At 45.7% G+C, this 23,261-nt stretch overlaps 1 protein-coding gene across 1 annotated transcript in view; it reads right to left on the reverse strand.

Moving 5' to 3' along the window:
• LOC119402300 (phosphofurin acidic cluster sorting protein 2) overlaps positions 1-23,261 on the reverse strand; it is a 96,846-nt gene that overhangs the window by 1,724 nt on the left and 71,861 nt on the right. Inside the window, exons 14-18 of the mRNA XM_037669451.2 lie at positions 16,653-16,692; positions 15,681-15,804; positions 9,887-10,007; positions 4,752-4,830; positions 387-500 (exon numbers count right to left, since the gene is read on the reverse strand). Of these exons, the coding sequence (XP_037525379.1) occupies positions 387-500; positions 4,752-4,830; positions 9,887-10,007; positions 15,681-15,804; positions 16,653-16,692 (478 nt within the window). The remainder of the gene's footprint in view (positions 1-386; positions 501-4,751; positions 4,831-9,886; positions 10,008-15,680; positions 15,805-16,652; positions 16,693-23,261) is intronic.

Here is a 23,261-nt window from a genome sequence, read left to right on the forward strand (position 1 = left end):
TATAGTCCCAATGCAGGCCAACCGGCTATGCCAATGGTTGCCACATATATGCTTCCCTCACTCTTTATGTCAACACTACAGTGCAGTCTTGGGATGCGAAAAGTAGAAGCAGCGCGAAAAAAACGACGACAAAAATAGGAACACACACAACAGGACTAGCGCTGAACTGCCAACTGAATGTTTATTGAAGAATCACCACTTATAGCTATGCCACCAAAAACGCCTAGTCACACAAAAAACGCCACAAAAAACCAACGATTGCGGACATGCGTATTGCAAAGTCTTGGGACCTTTGGCGCATTGGGCATCATGTTGCAGTGCGAACGAAATGTGAACGAACAGCCGATGCAAATTACAGCCTGCACCAACTCTACAGAGTTGCTTACCTCTGAGTGGTGGTTGGAGGTTGCGGCAGGAACAGATGAGTCGCTGCACCCCTTCCACTTGCTGGCAGCGTCTTGCTTCCCGCTCGCCCTCTTTCTTCTTGCCCAGACGCATGACTGCGCACGGTCATCGCAAACATAGTTCACAAGCAAGACACTCTGTCATACTTGTTGCTGGGCTAGCTGGTACATCCTTACTGGTATACACAAAACGCATACCCACGACAGAAGGGAAGAATTTTTCATATTTTGCAGCCCCTCTTTGCAGACAAGCATAAAGGACTATGTGAGATGCGTTGCACAGGAAACAATAGTTGATGGTTTCTGAAGGTGCTCTACAACTCTGCGTTCATACCTTGGGTCTTCAGCGAATAATGAAGAAGTTAGGTAATTAAACCTAATTAATGAGTTAGTTAAGGGCAAAATAAGAAAATTGGGGTAGCTTCGCACTAGCGGTGCCAAACCTGAAGGAACAGCAAAGCTAAGCGCCCTTCCTTAGAAAATGTAGGCTTAACTTGGATCGGAGAGCAAGTGCAATCGCCTGCCGAATGCCGATTGACTTCTTTCTTCATCTTTGTCTTTCATCTGTCTATCTTTCTTTCTGTGGCGCATACCCGCTTTCTGTAGCCCCCTTCTTTATTTCTCTTCACCCTCACCCTCACTTCCCTTTGCCACCTCGCAATGCATGATGCATGTATACGTTTTTTTTTTTTTTTCAAAGTAATGTCAAGCACTGGCGTGCTGGCTCTCTGATGGAACATCTGCCTGCCATGCAGATGGCCTGGGTTTGATTGCTGCTCCAAACCAAGATTTTTTTAACAAAATTGTTTCTCGTCTGACGAACCAAGAAACTATCACAAACGGGTACATGCCACAGAAATTGGGTAAATCCCACTACACACAACTTCCACTAAAGCTGAAGAAGGCCCAACAACCAATGGCTGCGAAGCGACGGTGGCGAGCCGAAGACACCGAGTGTGTACAACAATAAAATACTAGGTAACGGGAAAGGCAACAGCGGCTGTGAGAAGACCCCAAAGCAATGGAAGGCCTACGCCAACGATGACGTGCCCAAAGATCTATGAAAGCTGCAAACGCTTTGTTTCAGCACGAGTTTCTGGCTCTGGAGTTTGGACATCCGTGTCGTGTCTGTGAGTGTCTGTGGTTTAACTCGAACTTCTCTGCACTGAGAATCAATGTAGAAACAACCTAGCATCACCTAGCTAAAGCCCAGCAATGACCTGCAAGCAACCTAGAAACAATCTGCATCACCTACCTAAGACCTAGCAACAACCTAGAAGCAACCACATTAGTCTTCAGAATCGTCCAGTTTCGCTGTTTGAAGCCTTGCATGGCTTAGTGCAAGCTTCGCCAATTTTTTATGCTATGCTAGGAGCTGCTTGAGTTTTCTGGTGATGCGAACCGGCCTAACGAAAAGCTTGACATCTCCGCTGTAAAAATAGCCTGAGTAACTATAGACAAGTGCAAGTAGTATGCATTTGGTTCAATTCACTTCCGATGTGCCTTTCATTTTCAGTCTCGGCTGAAGTTACATAGGAAAACCTGTACATAGTCGGAGCAAACACGCCAAACACGCTGCCTCACACACTCATAAAATTATACTAGATAAGGGTAATCACAAAACTTTGCTAATCCTAATCTAGTAAAGATTGAAAAAAGTTATATCTCTGTCTCATCTTCTTCCTGAAGAGGTTACACATCTTGTGTAATTCCAGTAAGCAAGAAACCGAAGACCAATGGACATAGGCTAGCAACTGCATCCAGAATAGGCGCACTTGCTCCAAGCCTCTAAGTTAAAAGAGGACAAAGAGTCATACAGTATTGGAAAAAAAAGAAGAAAAAGATTGCACAGTAACACATCTATAGTCGGACATGGTGGTTGCCACCTTGTGATGGCAAAGGCGATGACGCTGGCCAGCCTAGCTATGACGATGTTGTAGCAAACATAGTATTGATTTGTATCAGATAACATCACCAGAAGAAGTTTTAGAAGAATTAAAAACAAAATAAGAGCATGCATTACAGTCAAATTAGCAAAGCTAATGGCATGCTAGGCTATTTACATTGAAATTTTTATAATATTCCTTCTCCCTTGAAACTCTTACTGTATAAAACACAAATCCTATCTAAATTACAATATGCTACACCAATGTGGGACCCTACTCACGAAAACTTAATTACTGCTTTAAAATAGTTCGAATTACAAACACTCAACAACCGTGAAACTACCATGAAATCAAACCCTTCCATCATTGTCATTGCGCAGAAAAGTGTCTTGTATATTGCTTTGTTCTATTATAAAATGTACCATCTTCCTGCACTACACGAATGCCTCATCCCTCAGTCATTTTATGTGTCCCATCATCACAAAAGTCGGATTTGTTTCATGCAATACTACAATGTGCTTCCATCAATCATTTTTGCCACATACAACATTCCCACAGACATTGTAGACATTAACTATTATAAGCAGCTCTGCAATGCAATAGCTAAAACTGCATACTGAGGTCCTCTTTAACTTAATGTCTCCTCTGCATTTTCTCCCTTTTTCTGCTTTTTTTATTGCAATAGCAATTATATATGGACACTCTTGGCTTGTTTATTCGACGTTGCCGTCCCCGTCATGTCCCGTATATGTATGTATGTGTGTGTATATATATATGTATATGTGTGTATGTGTGTGTGTGTGTGTGTGTATATATATATAGGCCACGAAGAGCAACTCTTTCAGCATGCTAACAGCGAGCTTTTATATACACCATTTACTTCAGCGTGTTTTCTTGGTCACCAGTGAGATGGCGCGAAGGGCGTGTGCTTTATAGGTCGTCGCCCCGCTCGTTGCGATGCGTGCACGCTTCCTGCCGTGCGAGGTGCACTTTGCCCTACATGGCATGGTCGCCCGCGCACACGCTTATCTCATGGGGGTGGTGGTTTGTATGCCTTATGCTTTCATCAAGACGTCCGCAATAAAGTTACAGAGCGCACGAAAGTCACTTCGCTCGCTGCAGCAGCCGCGCTTGCAACAGGAGCGTGCTGTTCAAACAGAAAGAAGTAACAACTGTGACAGTTGTTAGTAGTTTGCGCTCTTCCTGTGTATACCTGTGTGTTCCATTTCGTACGTCCTTCTTTATGTTTGGGCAGTGTGCTTTAAGTGTCGAGATGTGACACTTGACAGTTCGCACTCGTCCTGTGTGTGTTCTTTTCGTGCGTCCCACTTGAGCGACGCGCTGGAAATTTCAAGCTGGTTTCCGTTCTTCGTGTTACATTCCAGTTTGTTGCTATCGCCTTCATTGCTTCCCCGTTGTGGCGAAACTGTGACTTTTTTTCTTTGTGCTTTTACCACTACCCTTCTATAATGCGTTTGGCCCTGAGGAGTATAACACCTTCAGTGGTGTCTGTACAATTGTACACAACAACTACTGAAGTGCATCACGCACAAGGTGTTTCTTGAAATGGCTTGAAACCCAGTGGGCATATCTGCACACACTTCCCGAGTTGACAACTATCGCTGATTTAACTTCATGGTTCTGCGCATTGCTGCAGAGGATCACTTTGCTGGAGACACTACCATGTTCGACGATCGTTCGAGGTGCCGCGTTCCAGGACCAATGTCAGGAGTATTATTTTTCTTTGCTGAAAACGAACACAATAAAAAAACAAACAGGGCATGTGTTCTGAGCCTAATATTTGATTCTTTTTACGCAAGAATTGAACCTGACTGAATGCGGAATTAGATATTTAATTACATGCTAATTAGCATTACTTAGTGAAACTTGCACAAAACAACACATTACTTCACTTTCTTTCCTGGGATGTAATACCAATGCCTTGGAATTGTGTTGCATGAATTTTACACATTTTCAAACAGTCCATCATAATTTGCACCTAAAGAGGACAATAAATGAAATTAAATGAAATAAGAGCTGCAATGCTTCACTGCAAGCTAAAGTTTTCGAATCAAAATATGCTTGGAGCAGGTTGGAAATGGGATATTTTGACAGGAGATGATGTCTGTTTGACTATACACAATGCACTGCAAAGCCGGCTGCTGCTGCTGCTATTGGAAGCCTCACTGTGATCACCATAAAGGTTGGGTGCCTGTAAGATTATGAACTGATTTAATTATCTGGCGAAAGCAGATTTCATGATCAAAATAACAAAAGCTTGGTTCTATAGAAATGCAAAGGGGGCTGACTGAGACCTTCAGTCGATATCAAATTAACCGAAAAATCCAATTCAAGTGTGCAAAACAACAGCAGCAACTATAGTGACATGACCGCATCAACCTCTTAAGGTTGATAAAAACATTCTAGTCGGCCTCAAAGAAATGAAACAACGAGCACTCACTTTTCTGCTTCTTCTCTCTTGTGACATAGCTCAGGCTTAGGCAAGGTCCAAGCACCTCGGAGACTGCCAGTCGCCAGACCTGCATTCGGTGTGCATTCGTAAAATGGCCTCCGATATGCACACACAACTGGACGGCACCCAAAACTAACAGAGATCGTATCAAAAGTAAGTGTGTATATGATGAACAGGAGGATTCTTCCTAAATTACTCTCGAGTCAATGTTGGTACCCTGAAAACATCTTCCTTTCCAATGAAAAAATGAAAGAAGAGGAATTTAAGGGCACGTGTTCCTTTGTTAGACACAACCTTAATGAGAACGAACAGTCAATCAAGCCAATGCTAATGAAATCTAATGAAAGATGTTACAAAGCAGTTTGAACATACTCTTATTTTTGGCGGTACAGACAGAGGTAGCCCGGCCTAAAACAGTACAGCTGATCACAATTATTGCAACAATGGAAACATATACAGCAAGAACTAATAGCAACTAACAATAGTAATATTTTGCCTTGGAAAGCTTACAGCATGCATCTATATACAGTTAAACCTCAATATAATGAATACGGATATAATGCATTATCAGTTTTATTGAGGTAAGTTAGGAATAGTCTAGCCACTGATGCATTGATGTTAACATACGTTTAGAACAAATTTTTTCATATCACAAAGCCTTTTTTTGTGTCAAATGCAAGTTAATTATAATGAGGTTTGACATAATCAGTGATAACAAAAACACATGGTCATTCTCTGCAGCTTAGTCAAGCAGGATTGGTCAAAGTATGCCCAATTCCAGAAGTGAAAGCAGCTCACAGTTTCATACTGAATCAACGAGCTACAGGCCACACTAAAGTGACACTTGTGCATTAAGCATCACTTGTACAGCCAGGAATGGCTGGGATGCAACAACAGCATCATCTGAGTTGGCAGCTGCTGAGGAATTAACAAGCAAATAATCATTTGAAAAGAAGACCAAAAGAAGCGGAAGTTTATTCACTTTTTTCGTTCTTTAAAAGATATTTTAACTATAAAAAAAAAGCAGCTCAAATACGAAGAGAAGGTAAAAAAAACACAATTACTTTGTAGAGCGAAAATATGCATAACTGTGAACTAAAGCACCTATTCATTTTTGAACGTAGTCTTCAGGCCTTCAGTTGAATGCAAGTTTGGCAGTGCATAAATAACGTCGCTTGTTGACTATCCCTACTTATATCTGATTTTGCCGCTTAACTACACAAAGTAGGGGTGTGCAAATACTCGAATATTCGAATACGAATCGAATAGGAGCCCTGCGAATAGTTCTATTCACGAATCGAATATCCACTACACTCAAACCTCATTATAACAAAGTCACATCTGCCACGAAAATAACTTCGTTATATCCGAAAATTCGTTATAAACGATTATTTGTAATACTGTATATATGACAACATTATTATTCATTTACTTCGTTATAACCGATAATTCGTTATACCTGTGTTCGTTATATCGAGGTTTGAGTGTATTCGATTTTCGAATACCGAAACTTGGTAAAACAGTGGGACGACCTGCATTTTACGACGAATTGACTTGGTCCCGGTGAAACCCCAGAAAAATAATGTATTAAAAGCCTCGGTTATACGACGAAATTTTATGCCGACCCCACATCATATGACAACTCTTCAACACCACCCGAAAAAAAAAATCATCATTTGCACCCGTGCCCCTAGCTTGAAAGAGAGAGTGAGACAGGTAGAGAACGGCTTCGTAGAATGGAGAATTCATTCTCCTAGCAGTTCATGTTCCTCTGTGATCCAGGCAAACTGGATCACAGACGAACATAGTTCCAAGATCGCTTCTAGATATGCCTTGATCGCGGGAGTATCCCACCGCCGTTACCTAGTAGGCGAGCTCGATCTATATAGAGAAGCTTCAGATAGTCGAAAAGCTCATCTAAGAGATCCAGGTATTTTCACGCTTTCAGCCTGTGGAAACTTCTGGTCGACATGCAACTGAAGGTCTCCTCCCTTTGTCTGTGGCACTCGCAGTCACAGACCTCGAGCACGCAAAAATGGCGCGACGCAACTATCGTCAGCGTGAAAAAAAATTTCCCCTTGACGTGAGCGTTTATAGTCACCAACTGCACTTTACAAGGGAACACAAGGCAACAAATACGACGCGCACAGCTCAGTTGCGCACGGAATCATCCTACGCAAACTTGCAACGAAACGTGCTCCATCGCCATCATATAATGGCGACGAGACTGACTCTTCTGATGGGAGGCTGTTGCCAACGCAGTTTCGGTTTCGTTTTTTAAGCACAGGCAATTATCAGGCTCGTTTTTTAAAGATGTGCGTTAGATTCGATTTTTTTTTAAAGTTCGGAATAACGATTCACTCACACCTCCTACAATTAAACGGTTAGGCGTCATTTTCAAAAATGTAATTTACCTTTCCTGGTGAAGTGCAGGGTCGTTTTGCGAGCTTATTCAGTCAGTCTGTACCCGTTTTCCGGGGGGCAAGACTTAGCATCACTGCCCATATTCTTAGTTTTTCGATTATGCGATGGTTTTGCGTGGTCCCCTCCAAGTCGTGTACTCGAGGTTCCACATACCTACCTGACGGGAAGGTCTCATAACTACGCGCTGAACTGTAGCCCGCATTAAAGGGGCCCTGCGACACAATTTGAGCATGTCTTTTTCATCGGTTCTTCTGGCACTGTGGAATGCACCGATATTGTTGCAGAAGTGGCAACGCCGAAATCAAAGCAGTTATAATTTTAATTCACGGGATAAACTACCTTAATTTCGCACTATGGCGACACACATCGGCTATTTCTGTTACAGGAAGTGGCGTGATGTCATGTGACAGTGACGACAAAGACCGTTCGTTTTTGATTGGCTTGACGCGACACGTGACGTGCAATATTCATATGGTGGTAGCTATGCCATACTACGGAGGTCTAAGAGGAGCAAGACCCCTTTTTATGCTTTCTCAGAAACAAATGATTCCTGTTTCTAACTGATATATTTTCAAAACAACGAACACGACACTAGGTGCGTTGTGGAATGGCAATCAAACGATACTTTTCCGCGTTTTGTCTTTTGCGGCATCGAGCGACACCGGCCACACCGGCACCTGCGAAACACGCAACGCTCAATTCGGCGCGATGCTGCCAACGAAAAAAAAAAATTCTAAACGCTTACCGGCCGACGCCTTCCGCGTCATCGGGCGTTAGCGTTTCGTCTGGGCCCATGGAGCCATCCTCGCGTTGCGCGGGGCTCAGCGACGCACTTTCAATTTGCAATGGCGTGCACGACATGCAATCAATCACTGCGTCGCAAGAGCTCGCGCTCGAGGTCTGTTAGGTCTTCCAGACTCATTTTGTGCACTACACGACAAATCATGGGAGCGTCTGCTAGCTGACGGACGTGGTTTGTCGTAAGCATGGTAACAACGCCGTCAAAAAGAGGTGTAGCAATGTACTGTGTGAAGGCCACCATGAGGGGACATTTCCGGTATGTCTTTATAAGACGCGCGCGGTGATTGGAGCCGGTCTTTGACGTCAGCGGGAGAGTGAAATCCGAAAAAAATGTTTCTCGTTGTCGTCTGCTTGAGTTTTGAACTTTGACGACTAATAACTTCACTTTTTGTGCACCAATTTACATAATTCTTTTTGCGTTCGTCTCGGCATTGATAACTACACGCATTTGCGGTGCTAAATAAGGCAGTCGCAAAAGTGTCGCAGGGCCCCTTTAACCATCGAGTATAAATTTGCATCTGACGTGCGCTGCTGATACTACCAACAAGGAAACAAATGCAGTGCCCCCGAAAATTTCGCGTGAGAAACGTCCTCTCTCGCACGAACATCCGATAGCACGCAGTTGCGATGCCAAGGAGCATTTCTAAACTATTACTGGGTCCAGTACCCACAACTTCTCACTAGCCGGTAGTCATAGGATGAGCCGGTCAGGGAATACATTAGGCTCGATGAGACTCGATCGGACATCCGTCGCAACTATGTTTTTTAACTGCTAGTACGTTTAAAGCGGGTGGGTGTTAACGTGGTGCCATATAGTCGCCGCTCAATTGGATCCCTCCAACAGCTTTGTGGCACCACGGCTCGAGGATATTCAAGGAAAGCTGATATTTCTACTCCATTTTTACAATCATGTGATAGTTCGGCAACTTAAAATAGAACATATATACTAGTAGAGAAATTTACCCAACTGTGCCTCTTCCTTCCCACATTTTGCAAATAAAGCAAACAAATCAAAACCGATGCACGCCACCGCATCCCACAAATAAAATTACAGTGTATGAAAACTCATAAAAGTCAAGGCCTGTGAAAATAAAATTTTTTATATTTATTATTCGATTCGACATTCAGCATTTTTTTCTTGATTCGATTCGGTATTCGATTCGAAAGCTACTATTCGGTATTCGCACACCCCTAACACAAAGTCATCGACAAACGCGCTATTGGTGAACGTGGTGAGCACTGAAATAACTATATTTGCAGGAGAAACTTGAATAAGCCCCAAAAACCGCGGCAAGCAATGGGAAAACGCTACAGGCGACTCAATGAAAGAAAAGAAGGCCAAATGTGCTTATTACAAACAAAACTGGCAACTTTGGCTCTCCTTCACTGCAGATGCAACACCTGTGCAGATCGGTTTGACAGCTGCACAAAACTAGCACGTATGCTCTCACTAGCCACTGATGACACATTAAGCAGGCTCTAAAGGCTCGTTCACAGCTGCGACTTGCACCGGTCGCGCTGCCATTTGTGACTGGCAAGCAAAAAGCGACTCAAAGCAACTGATGTTCACACCTGCGTGCAACTTATACTCATTGCCACACAGAATTCCCGCCTGCTCACATATAGCTTGCATTGCCACTGCCTCGTAAAATAAGCTGATGTCCTGTTCCCACGCATGTGATTGGTTCAGAGGTTTGTGGCTGCAGTCGAGCGACTGAAAAATCGAGCAGCAAGAGACTGAGCCAAAGCAGTCGCTTTGCAGCCAAAGCAGCCATTTGCGACCATTTGCGATTTACTTGGTCGCGCGACTGCTGCTAGTCGCAGGTGTGAATGGAGCCTTAACATACCGTACTTTTATGAACCCTTGGCTACACGCAAATTTTTTGTTCACTTCTTACCTGCAGTGACCTGAAGGCCCCCTTGAGGGAGAAACGACAGGGTTCGGCCCCCCCTTTACGCTGCAGAGTCCAATAGTCCAGCTGGAGTTCCATGGCTTCGCATGGACTCCACGTGCTACCCCTGCACACACAGTGCATAGCAATTATGGAAAATCGGTAGCCGCACTCACAGGTGATCAACAAATCTTCATCATGTCATATGGTCGTTCAAATCTAATGAAAGAAGGGCCATAATCACTCACTGACAAGATTATCCATTAATCAATGAGATAACTGATGAATTCTATATATAAAGAAAAAGAAAATCGTAGCATATGACAATGTTCACTCCCCTTAGCTCCAAAGCAGCTGACCTCCCTGGAATACCAAAATATTTGAAGACAATGCTTTCCTGGATGTCATCCATCTACATTCTGCAATGGGGTATGTTCAATTCCTAGACTGGTTGAACAAGTAACGTATTTACTCGGATACTGCAAGCAATGCCTAACATTGGCTAGCACTGGATAACATTGGCTAAATGATTGCTGATGTTGGCTAACTGTTGTCTAATGTCGGTTAATGTTAGCTACCAACTGTTGTGCCAGTGACTTGTCTTCGGTCAATCTCAATTTAAGGGGAGATGCTACTCGAAGACACTTTTTTTTAATATTCACCCTAGAGCAATGAAACTCGAGCTGCTTATAGAACTTTTTATGCTGATTTCAAATATATAATTAGTTTTCTTGCAAGTTGCATACTGTTAGTTCTGCAACATGACAAAATGAAAAACTTAAGCCTTTTGCCCCCCCTCTTTTCAGACCTAAACTTCAATAATTTTTTACAAGTGATAGTTCATAATGTTTCAAATAAAGTGTGAAATGCAAATAACTAATTAGGAAGTCCATACAAAATATGTACTAGACGTGAAAAATTTTAACGTGGGAAGTTCATATTTCTCCTACCCTAGTAAAAGTTTACATAACTTTTTTTTATTATATAATAAGAATATTGAAACTTAAACAAGATAATTGCATTTCTCGTACTTTGGAAAAAATATGGGAAAAATTTTATGCAGATCTGAGCACCAGAAGTACCCGAAAAAGGAGGGGCACATTGACAAAAATGGCAAAATTTGTGTTTTGAGAAAAACGAGTTTTAAAGTCAAAATTGCATGTTTATTTATCAAAGATGTCATTGAATGCGACGAAATTTGTACATAAGAAAGAACAATCCTCCTTGTAGTGGCCACTGCCATTAAAATGCGCCAGCACCATAGGTTTGGCCCTCACAGCTCTTTCGAGCTGACTCCTCGACAAGAGATTTTTTCTTCAGTGCACGCCGACGAGCCCTTGCTTCTCCTGTTAGTTTTTGAGACATTTTTTTCTGGCGTGTGCTGTCCCGTGATGTGCCAAGAGCAACCAGATCATAAGGCGGGAGCACGCCAAGCTCTTCCAGAACACGTTCAAAACTGGAGTGTCCTCAATTAATTAAACCAACATGTTCAGTGCTGTCATATCAGCAATCAACGAAGACTCGTCGTCCTGTGATTTTTCTTCGTCTTCGAAGAGTCCGATCTTTTTCTGGGAGGCACTCACATATTCAAATGCCGCGGCAAACTCGTCGGACGCATCGGCGTCACTGCCACTACGCCTTGCGGCAGTAGACGATCTTTTCGTGGTTTGAGTGTTCGGTTTTGATTTGCGCCAGCGTTCTCGAAATTTGTGCGCCGCGTGAAACTTCACAGACCGGTGACCGCGCTTCCTACGGCTTTTGTCATCCATAACAGATAAGCACTCGAGAAAAGCGTTGTTCAGCTGCGCTGCTCGACGAGACACGGATCCTGCAAGTAGGCTTCACAGCACACACAGGCGCGCAGCAGCCAATGGCGGCTCCCGATCCATACCACGTGATTTAAAGCCAGCCAGTCGCGGCGCTCGCAAAAGGCGGCACAAGCGTGCTTCTCTAATATTTCTTGCGCTGCAGCAGTGCGGGAAACCATCGTTATTTGAAGAGTTCGGCTCGGCTCTTCACCTCATGCGGTCGACAATGGCGAGCGGCGGCGCATTATCAGCGGCAAGGTGCTCGGAGATGACACACTTTCGGCCTTTTGACAGCCACCTTGTGCTCTTTAGACGCAATTTTAAAGCATTTCCAGTTGAGTCTCGCCATTGATTATTTTTTTTTCAGAACAGTAGAGGTACTAATCTTAACAAAACAGGTGAAAACAAAAAATCGAGAATTTTTTAGAAAACTCGCGTTTTTCGTCCCGCATCTCCCCTTAATGACTGAGTTGTCAAATCATGTATTTGTAATTTGAGTGTTGTTAATACTGTATTTACTCGCATAATAGGCACACTTTTTTTTTCAGAAAATCCGGCTCCAAGTTGGGGGTGCGTCTATTACGCGGGGTAAAATTAGTGAAAATTTTTCTACTTGAATTCTCACACTTTAAATTTGAACATATGTTGATTATACGGCTACCTTCACATTTGCCAATAAATAACCATAGAAGCCAAACTAAAATCTACCTATGTACCTTTTAATGAACAGGCAAGAGACGTCGAACGCGCACACACGTAAATTTATTTACACAGAAGTCATAGGTGCTCCTCCCCCGACCCTATTCACAGTCCGAGTCGGAGAGCACGCATTCATCATCACTGAGACGGGGGACTCATTTTCTCTGCCCTAATCACTGTCATCCGAGCTCCACACCAAGTTGCCTCGCTCCCATCCAGTGCGTTCGAGATCCCAGTCTTCTTAAAACTTCTCCCGACGACTTCGTCACAAATCTCCTGCCAACCTTCCAAAATCTATGCACACAGCATTTCCACAGGCGCCCTCCTAATCTTACCACCTGGAGTCAGCTTATGATGTCCGCCAGCCATCCAGTTCGTGTACAGCCTTCAAACATTGTCCTTGAAAGGCTTATTTGAGGACGCGTCCAAAGGCTGCAGTACCACCGTGAGGCCGCCCGTAATCACTGCAATGTCTGTGCGTAGCTCCTTCAACTTTTCTCATACAAATTCAATGAGGTGCCCGTGAAAACTGTCCAGAACAAGCATGGACGAGTACAACAGACCACCCGGCCGCCGACCCCAGACTGTCTTGATCCAATCCAACATCAAGTCCGCAGTGATCCAGCCTTTCTTCTGCACCCTGATGTGATGTCTCGAGTAAAATTTCCCATTGGGTTGGTCTTACAACTAACGTAAGGTGGCAGTTTGCGCCCATCCGCTGTCACCGCCAGCATTACAGAGCATCTTTGCTTTTCAGTGCCAGATGTTCTGATTATCATGCTTCGTGCACCTTTCTCCTCTACAGTCGTGCTTCATGGCATATCAAAGCAGAGGGGGGTCTGATCAGCATTCCCAATCTGGGACAAAACGAAATTTTTTTGCTGCCAGAGCTATGAGGAAATGGTGGAAGTCCGCTATCTTGTCCTCGTATGCCAAGGACAAGCGCTGGCAGAATGTTGTCCGCCTCCTCAGTACGAAGCCATGGCGTACTGAGGAGCGAAACACGCTGTCCATCCGGAGCTTGCTTTGAACTCCTTCACCTTGATGCCCTGTGCTCGGCCAATTCTGTGTGCCTCAGTCTGCACAATGCCCAGTGACACAGCACAACCGTCTTGTCGGAGCTCCCGTATATGCTGGACCAGTTGTTCTTCCATGTGAGGATACTTGGCAGTTTTTGCACGGCTGATGGCCTGTCGTGTCTTGTTGGTGGCCTTAAGTATGTCTTCTTGTTCTCTCCAGTAATGAATGCTACCGTAAAAACCGGAATATAGGTCGAACCCCCCACTTCTAACTACTGAAAATCGAAAAAAAAAAAGCACATGGAATAGCCAAAGTATCAGACAGCGTGGCCTTTACCGTGTAACAAATGCAATTTCAAATGGTACACAGTGAAAATGCCATTTATTTACACGTAAATTCCACATGGCAGAAGGCCAAAAGATGGGCTCAAGCATTATCTTCGTAAAACGTCACAACCGTCTTGACAGCATTAATTTTGGACGCACTTTCAGGTCACCGGTAGCAATCACGACGCGAGCGCGGCTCCCGGTTAAACTGTGCAACCTTCGTTTCCACCTCTAGATACGCTGCGGTCTGGCACCGAAACAGTTTTCTGATCGCTGCGTGTCATGATGTGATCCTTCAGCGTCCGCTAGTAGCGAATGCTTCTGTGGTGTACTCAATCTGCCCGCTAATCACAGTCATATGTGCCGCTGTAACCAGAGCTGCCGGCATCGCAGGAAGCAACAAAGAAACAGTATCCGGTGAGACTGGAGCAGCGAGAACACCAGTGCAAATATAAACTTTCAGTTATTGTTTGTGACTCACGGCTCCCGCTCGCGTTCACGTGTGCTAGCATCCCAACACTTCAGACCAGATTTCTTCGTGCCTTCGCAAACTCGATCGCTGCTTTCTTGAACGCTATGGTGAACTGTGATCGGCCACTGGTCGAGAACAAGAAAAAAAGCACCTCTGAGCCCAAATAGATTCACAAGACAACAACAAATGCGCAAGACTAGATCGCCCTCGGCACAAGGCAACGCGTTGCGATGGCGATGGAGGCGGCTGACTTCAGTTGCCCATAGAGGCCAGACTTGCGAAGTTTTTCTGCCAATGACCGGTGTATAAGACGGGGGTCGACTTTTTAGGGCTTTTCTTGTGGAAAAAAATTCGACCTAGTATATTCCGGTTTTTACGGTAGTTTCTCCGACACTGAAATGCCTGCTTGCAGCACCGTTGCCGTGATCCAGTGCGTACTGCACTGCCTTCAGTTTATACCCAGCCGTGTAGCTTGTGTATTTTCCCACAGGAGAACCTGGGCAGCTCTCCACCAGCTACACGACCACACCATATGCACACCGCTTGCAAAATGGCATTTCCTCATTCTCTGATGATGGTGATGGTGATCGAGCCCCCAACATTGTATACGTGAGCTCCAAGAGCCTCACAGCGCGGCGATTTGTGGGGTTTCGGTAGTTGATGGAAGAGCTTTTTTGCGTTCGTTGATGCGTTTTTCTATTTTATTCTATTTCGACGACAGCGTTGGTTCGACAGTCATGCTTCAAATTGTTCTTTCGCTCGTTGATTTGTCTTTCTTCTTCAGTGCACGGTGGCCGCGTCTCAGCTGTACCGCTGGCTGTACTGGTCGTCATGCTATGCGATGGTTCGGGGGGTTTGGGCAGTTGACGGAATGACTTTTTTGCGCATCATCGCGACTTTCTTTGTCGATGGCCGTGTGCCGTCGGCTATTCCGTCATCGTCATGATTCTCCCGCCGAGGAAACAAGACTTGAAGGCGTTTGCCCTTGAATGTTTTGTGCGGCATGTAAATTTACATATGCAACTAACTCCATCCGCTGATATTTTTGTGGGCTGATGCCAAAGGCCATGTTAGAGACGCGCCTATTATGTGCGAAAATAAAAAAAATCTGATTTTTCGCTACCAAACTAGGGGTGCGCCTATTATGCGAGTAAATACGGTATATGTGTCCATGCTGCATGTGTCCAGTATTTATGTGTCTGCACTACATGTGCCTATAAAGTGTGTCTGAACTATAACATGCTCATACTGTATGTGTCCATACTGCACGTGTCCATACTATGTGTGTCCCTACCACATGTCTGTACTCTTTTATATGACCACCAGACATGCAGCCTAGGACACTTGAATTATGCCTAGCATGCCAGGGTATGCTCTCATAGTTCAAGCTTGCTTTTACTGAAGCACTGCTGAATACATTTGTAAAGCCCATAAGAGGACAACGTGAGAGAACTGATAATGGAATCTTGACTGACCCTGTCGCAGAGCTGGCCATTTGGGTTGCTGTCGCCACGGCAGCCCCTCCTATACTGGGCGATGACGGTGGTGTTGTGCTCTCGGCAGCTGGTGGAGAGCTGCCCAGGCATTCCTCCACATCCACTGAAAACAAAAAGCACATTACCAAAATGGGCAAAGGGAACACACAAGGACAGCGCCCACCCTTGTGTGTTTTTTTGTCCATGTCTAAAGTAGTGCTGTTATTTTCAGATGAAAGGCCAAGCTCTCAAGAGCCCAGAAAATGTGCTGGTGAGCGTGAGTGCGCCATGAAAAATTAAAACGTGTTTTTTAAAAGCTAGTTTTGGTTCCTAGAGTACCCTGACATCCCGACACAATATGAGCTTCTCGTCACGTGCCTACGCAAGATATTGTGATGTTTCCACAGCTGCTCTGCTCCGTTACTCCGTTAGTGATGGACAAGAGGCCATTTTGCATGATTTGAGGCCCGATGTCATCACAACCAGCCATAATGGTGCGTGAAGTCACCAGAATGGGCATGTAGCCTGACGTCATGTTGATGTCATTGTCAGTAGGTGCGCCATGCGAAAATTGACTTTTATGTCAAAATATGTGAGGGTACTTTGATCATTTAACCTTGAAGTAGGGCTTCGCGGCATTGCGGATTTTCCTCAGAAAGTTGTATTCACGGCATAGCACCTCTGCACTGCAGTGAAACCACCTTTACAGGGGGTTACATGCGGTTTATGTCTATGCGTTAATTTCGAATACTTCGAAATTTAGAATAATTTAAATTCGTTTCCAAGCGAATTCGAATGCTGTAATATTAATTCGAATATTCTAACTGCACGAATATTCGCACAAGCCTAGTTGATACACGTCCGAGTTGCACAATACATGACTGAGTTGACCAACCAACGGTTCAGCAATGCTTCCAGTGCATGCTTGTTACTTAAGAACACTCTGGTTGGCCCATGGCTATCCACACTTACCCGAGCTTCCCCCTCCTCCTTCAGCACCGATCTTGACGTCCTGCAATGAAAGGCAAGAAAGCACTGTGCTGTCAAAACACGGGCATGACGCATTAAAAAACATCAATCAATCAATCAAACAAGGAAACTTTATTGCATGTTTCAACAGATTTGTGCATAAATAGTTAGACAAATACCCTAAATGGCTAGTGCCCATTTCAATACCGAAAATTTTGTTAGCAGTAGTTTTGTACAACCTGTTACTCATATGTAATACAGCTAGTAATTGCTATGCATAAAATGTAATAATATTTTGGGTTTTACACCCTAAAACCACCATATGATTATGAGAGATGCTGTAGTGAAAGGCTACAGAATTTCAACCACCTGGGGTTCTTTACTGTGCACCTAAATCTAAGCACAGGTCAGTAGCTGAGCATCATAACCACTAGATCACCACAGCGGGTTATGCATAAAGTCTAAGCAGTATATATATACACAAGAGTTATACAAAAGTACAAACACCAGTAGTAAATTGAAAGGTACACCACAAAAATTTAACAGAATACTTGATTAGAGAGAAAGTAGCGTTTACATGTTATGTCACAAGTTCTTGAAAGCTTCATTTCGTAAGGCAAGTCAATCCACAACTTGGCAGTGGAAAATTCTGTCAACCGCTCACAATACACAATGAAGCACACAGGAAGATTTCAACTGCTGCTGTTTGCGTGTCATGTCCTCAGAGATGGAAAAATAAAATACATAGAGTAGAACCTCAATGATATGTTCCCCTTTCATATGATTTCCCAGTACCGATGTTTACGACTGGGAACACAACAAAAAAATGACTCATTTAGTAACGCTTCTCTTTCCCCGCTAATACGTTCCCAGAAAACATGATTATGTGGCACTAGCGTTCAGTTTATTGCCAGACTACGATCGTATAATACACTTTCCAGCCACTGAACCTCATATGGGACACAGAAGTCACAAAGAGTGCATAATCAAGAGAAGTCGCCAACCATCGTGGCAGCTTTCTCACAGTACTAACGCGCCCACATCCCATAAAAACGCCGGTGCGCTCTCTTCCGACCCCAGTGAATCACTGGACTAGCCGTTATGTACATCGCATTGTCAGCTATCGACGTCAACATGATGTCAATAGGTGTGATCATACGAAATGGGAGTATATCAGTGAGGTTCTACTTTATTAATCGTTAGTTCCTAGCATTGATGAGAAACATGATAGGTTTACTGGACCATGCTATATTCAGCGAGAAATCCAGTGGCAAAAGTGAATCTCTGAAATGTTGGCAGGGTGCCTGGATCTAAGACCTAAGTACTGCGCTTGCACCTTCCGTCTTACCATCCGATATCATGAGCGGCCCCCGGACAGTGTTAATGACATTTATTTACCATAAAAAGCGGAATAATGGTCGACCCCCTCATCTTGAACTACTGAAAATCGAAAAAGAAGATAACTGTATGTGGAACGATGTAAGTATCAAAAGGCACCTTTACCGTGAAGCAAATGCAATTTCAAATGGTGCACAGCGAAAATGCCATTTATTTACACGTGTTTACATGCAAGTTCCAGATGCCAGAAGGCCAAAAAATGTTCTCAAGCATTATCTTCGTGAAACGTCGCAACCATCTTCACAGTTTTATTTGGATGCACTCTGAGGTCACTGGTGGCAATCATGACACGAGCACAGCTCCCAGACAAACTCTGCAACCTTCGTCTCCAGCTCTAGATAATACGCTGCAGTCTGGCACCCAAACAATTTTTTTCCGATTGCTGTGTGTCATGATGTGATCCTTCCGCATCCACCAGTAGCGAATGCTTCTGAGGTGCACTCGATCTGCCCGCCTATCATAGCCGTATGTGCCGCTGTAACCAAAGCTGCCGGCATCGCAGGAAGCAACAAAAAAAGAGTATTCGGGGAGATGGAGCAGTGAGGACAGCCGTGCAAAAATAAAATTTCAGTTATTGTTTATCACTCACAGCTCTCGCTCGCATTTGCCTGCGCTAGCGTCCGAACACTACTTTCACACACTTTAAAGCTGCAGTGTGCAACCCGAGTTCTACGCGCCTTTGCAAACTTGATTGCCATTTTCTTGAATGCTAAGGTGAACTGTCGTTAGCCACGGGTTACTTTTCCGGGAAAAGGAAAAAAGCAGCTCAGAGCCCAAATAGATTCACAAGACAACAATAAAAAAAATTGGCGAAGCTTGCGCTAAGTCGTGGAAGGCTTGAAACAGCGAAACTGGATGATTATAAGTCTTATCTGGTTGCTTCTAGGTTGTTGCTAGGCTTTAGCTAGGTTAGTCCTGACATGGATGTCCAAACTCAAGAACCGAGCGTTCGCAGCTCTCATAGAATGACCCTTTCCTCATCCCTTCTTTTTTCTCTCTCTTTCCTAATAATGATACATCGGGTTTAACATCCCAAAACCACGATATGATTATGAGAAATGCCGTAGTGGAGGGCTACGGAAATTTTGACCACCTGGGGTTGCACATAAATCTAAGTACATGGGCCTCAACCATTTTCGCCTCCATCGAAAATGCAGCCGCCGCAGCCGGGATTCCATCCCGCAAACTTCGGGTCAGCAGTTGAGCGCCATAACCACTAGACCCTCGTGATGGGGCTCTCTCTTTCCTTCTCTTTATTAGGAGCGAAGCTCCTTAGGCCTACACCCCGCCGTTGTAGTGTTATCGGTTCACTCGAGAATACGACGCAGTCATGGCATGAGCGCCTGTCAAGCCCGCAGTAAGACAACCGGTCGCCACTGAACCCAAACAACAACTAACTTTATTCTACTCCGTACATCACGTACATCAAGGAGGGGGGCGCCACCTATTAGCACAATAGTAGCGACCTCTACATCTCCCCCCTTTCCGCACGTTCGGCAGTCATAAGTTCAGACGGTCCGGTGGGACCACGCGTCGGCCACTACGCGTGCACACCACACCATCGCGACCACCACCACCACCATCACTATCACCACCATCACCACCAACACGATCACCAGTTCGTCCCGAGTCGCTCGTCGTTACCGTGGTACTTGGAGGACCTTGAGATGGCTGAGCTACTTGCGGCTGTGGCTCGGTTGTTTCTGATGAAGCTTGTGGTGGCAACGATGATGCTGGAACAAAGGGGACGAGGTGACCCCTGTTACGCTGCAAGATACCGCCTTGTCCTGTTTCTATTATGTAGCTCCTAGGTCTCTGTGCTGGGCTTAACACAGTGCCCTTTACATTTTCTGGCCGCACCCAGACTTGTTGTCCTACGGGAAGCTGCCTTTGATGCCTGGCCCGATGACGCCGATTGTAGTTCCTTTCCTGCTTTCTTTGGTAGGATGCGTTCCTCGACGCTACTGCGTCTTTTGGTGGCACGCTTGGATGTAGCAATTCTTCCTTCTTAGGGACTTTGGTCCTTAGCCGACGACCCATCAAGAGCTGAGCTGGGCTAAAACCGTTGACGCCTGGGGTATCCCTGTAACACAGGAGAGCCATGTGAGGGTCTTTTGCCTTGGTGAAGAGTTTTTTGACCGTCCTGACCATTCTCTCCACTTCCCCATTTGATTGGGCGTAGTGGGGACTGCTTGTCGTATGGACAAAGCCATACGAGGAAGCGAAGGTTGTGAAGTCTCGTGACGAGAATGGCGGGCCATTGTCAGACCGAATTTCCTCCGGTATCCCATGGCGGGCGAACATGCTCTTTAGCACATCCACGACAACTTGCGCAGTTGTGCTCCTCAAGGTTATCACCTCTGGGTACCTGGAGTAGTAATCAACTACCAGGAGGAAAGTTTGCCCACAGAAGTGAAATAGGTCCATGCCGAGAAGTTGCCACGGACGATCTGGGAGAGGTGTCGGTACAAGTGGCTCAGCGAAGTTAACTCGTGTGAAAGCGCATGTCTCACAGTTGGCGACCAGAGAGGTAATGTCATTGGAGATGCCAGGCCACCATACCGAATCTCGCGCCAAGGCTTTGCTTCTGTTACAGCCTTGGTGTCCCTCATGTAGTAGTGCCAAGACTGTAGACCGAAGTGACGATGGGATCACCAAACGGGTACCTTTGAGCAGTACGCCGTCGCACACAGAAAGTTGATCAACCACCGATGAATACTTGGAGATGTGTAATGGCAGCTTGTTTTTCCGAGGCCACCCCGCTGACAGAAGGAGATTAATGTAGTGCATTCACCATCCGAAGTTTGTGCTCGACGAACTTCCTGCACATTTAGGGGCAAAACTTCAAACGTGGCAGCCACTGTTTCTGCAACATAGAGCTCCATCACATCAAGGGTTGTGCGAGCCACAGTTTCTGTGTTAAGGATTTGCACAGCATCCGCAGAAGATTCATTCGGGTTGTTGATGCGAGAGAGAGTATCCGCTGTAGCCAAAAGCTTACCAGGCACATGAAGTACCTTAAATTGATAAGGCATTGCTTTAATCCGCAGCCTTTGTATTCTAGGAGGCAACATGTCGAGCTCCATCTTACCAAAGAGAGAGACGAGGGGTAGGTGATCTGTCTCAACATCCAGTGGGATGCTACGCACAAATTCGTTGAACCTCCAGAGAGCCCAGGTTATAGCCAATGCTTCCTTTTCAGTTTGGCTATATCTCTGCTCCGTCTTCGTCATTGCTCTGGAAGCAAAAGCGACAGGATGGCGCTCGCCTGATGGCTGCATCTGCAGCAGGACTGCCCCAAGTCCAAACGAACTAGCATCAGCTGAGACAGTGGTGGCATACGACGGATTGTACTTGGCCATACACCTATCGGATGACAGCATCTCCTTCACCCTGACAAATGCGGCCTCTTGTTCGTGCTCCCAAGTCCAACTTGAAGACTTGTTGAGGAGGGCTCTGATTGGAGCGGTTATTTCCGAGATGTGTGGCAAGAACCTAGCAAGATGATTGATCATCCCGAGAAGACGCCTGACGCCTGCAACGTCTTTTGGAGCTTCCATGGTCTTGATGGCTGCTACCTTGGCTGGGTCCGGCTTGATGCCTTGAGCGGACACGATTACTCCAAGGAACGGCACTTCCGAAACACCGAATAAGCATTTGTTCTTGTTCAGCGTGACCCCAGCCTCAGCAAGACGGGACAGAACCTGGTTCAGTCGGACCTCATGTTCCTCTCTAGTGCGTCCGAAAACGAGAATATCATCGATCATATTGGCTACCCCTTCCTGTCCTTCAAGAATTCTGGCCATCTGCTTCTGAAAATACTCGGGCGCTGAGGTTATACCAAATGGAAGGCGGCAGAAGCAGTACCGGCCAAAAGGGGTTATAAAGGTCGTGAGCTCTTGAGAGTCCGTCGTCAGTTTCACTTGGTGGAAACTCGCTGTGGCGTCCAGCTTGGAGAACACCGTTGCATCTCCGATAAGCCCGAGGACTTGTTCGACCGTTGGGAGGATGTGGCGTTCTCGAAGTACGACTTCATTCAGCCGGGTTAAGTCAACACAAAGGCGGTAATCTCCTGACGCTTTAGGAACCACTACCAGTCCAGAACACCACGGCGTTGGATTGTCGACGCAGCGAATCACTCCGTCACTTTCGAGCTTGTTGAGCTCGCGCCTCACGGTTTCGTGTAGCGGAATGGGAATGCGACGAGGCACGCTGAGGGAAAATGGTGTAGCACCAAGCTTCAAGCGGATTCGATATTCCTCCTTGAGAGTGCCAAGTCCGCGGAACAAGTCAGCTTGAAGTGATGCCTCAGGGGCCTGCACGCCGCCAAGGAATTTCACAACGTCGAGGGCTTGTATAGCCGGAAGTCCCAGAAGAGGGACAGAGAGCGATTCAATGACAAAGAGTCGCTGCAAGGACGTCTTCCCGCGCCAACGAAGTTGGGCTGTATATGAACCGAGTACCCGCAATGGTTGACCTCCAGGACCGGTAAGTACCGTGTCAACCTTGTCCAGCTTGGCTGGAAGCTTGGGGAAGTCTTCGGGTATAGCAGAGACTTCGGCGCCAGAGTCAACTTTAAATTGCATCGTGTACTCGTCCACGGTGACGTCCACTAATAAAGACTTGGCCTCCGCCTCGACGGTGCTCAGGTGAATAGAGCCGACTTTTTGTTTCGATTTCCGCGAGCGACAAACTTCCGCGAAGTGCCCCTTCTTTTTGCAAAAGTTGCAGAGCGAGCTGCGTGCCGGGCATTGCGTTCGAGGATGAGCCGCGCGGCCACAGAATCCGCAGGTGGGCGTGTCTGCGTTCTGATGGTCGAAAGAAGGCTTCGCGTTCCGGTGATGTCGAGCGGCCTTCTGCATCTTTGTAGCGTCCAGTTGCAAAGCGTTGGAACTATAACTTGCTCCAGCTTGCGACTGCCGCTTTTCTTTTTCCGCGTCTTCCGCCTGGCGTGCTTGCGTCCGAGCCTCTTTGAGAGTGAGTTTAGCGTTTCGGCAGAGCTGGTCTGAAAGACGCGAGTCGCGCAAGCCGACGACGAATCTGTCACGTACTAGCCTTTCTTCAACTTGCACTGAAGGATAGGCTCAGCGTTTCACCATCCTGCATAACTCGGCATAGTATCCGTCAATGCTCTCGCCTGGCTGCTGTACGCGTCTGTGAAAACGGGACGACTCGTATAGTTCGTTGCTTGGATGCACGAAATGCTCAGTGAAA

This window comes from Rhipicephalus sanguineus, chromosome 8, assembly GCF_013339695.2.
Source record: "Rhipicephalus sanguineus isolate Rsan-2018 chromosome 8, BIME_Rsan_1.4, whole genome shotgun sequence".
In the NCBI taxonomy this organism is placed as follows: domain Eukaryota; kingdom Metazoa; phylum Arthropoda; class Arachnida; order Ixodida; family Ixodidae; genus Rhipicephalus; species Rhipicephalus sanguineus.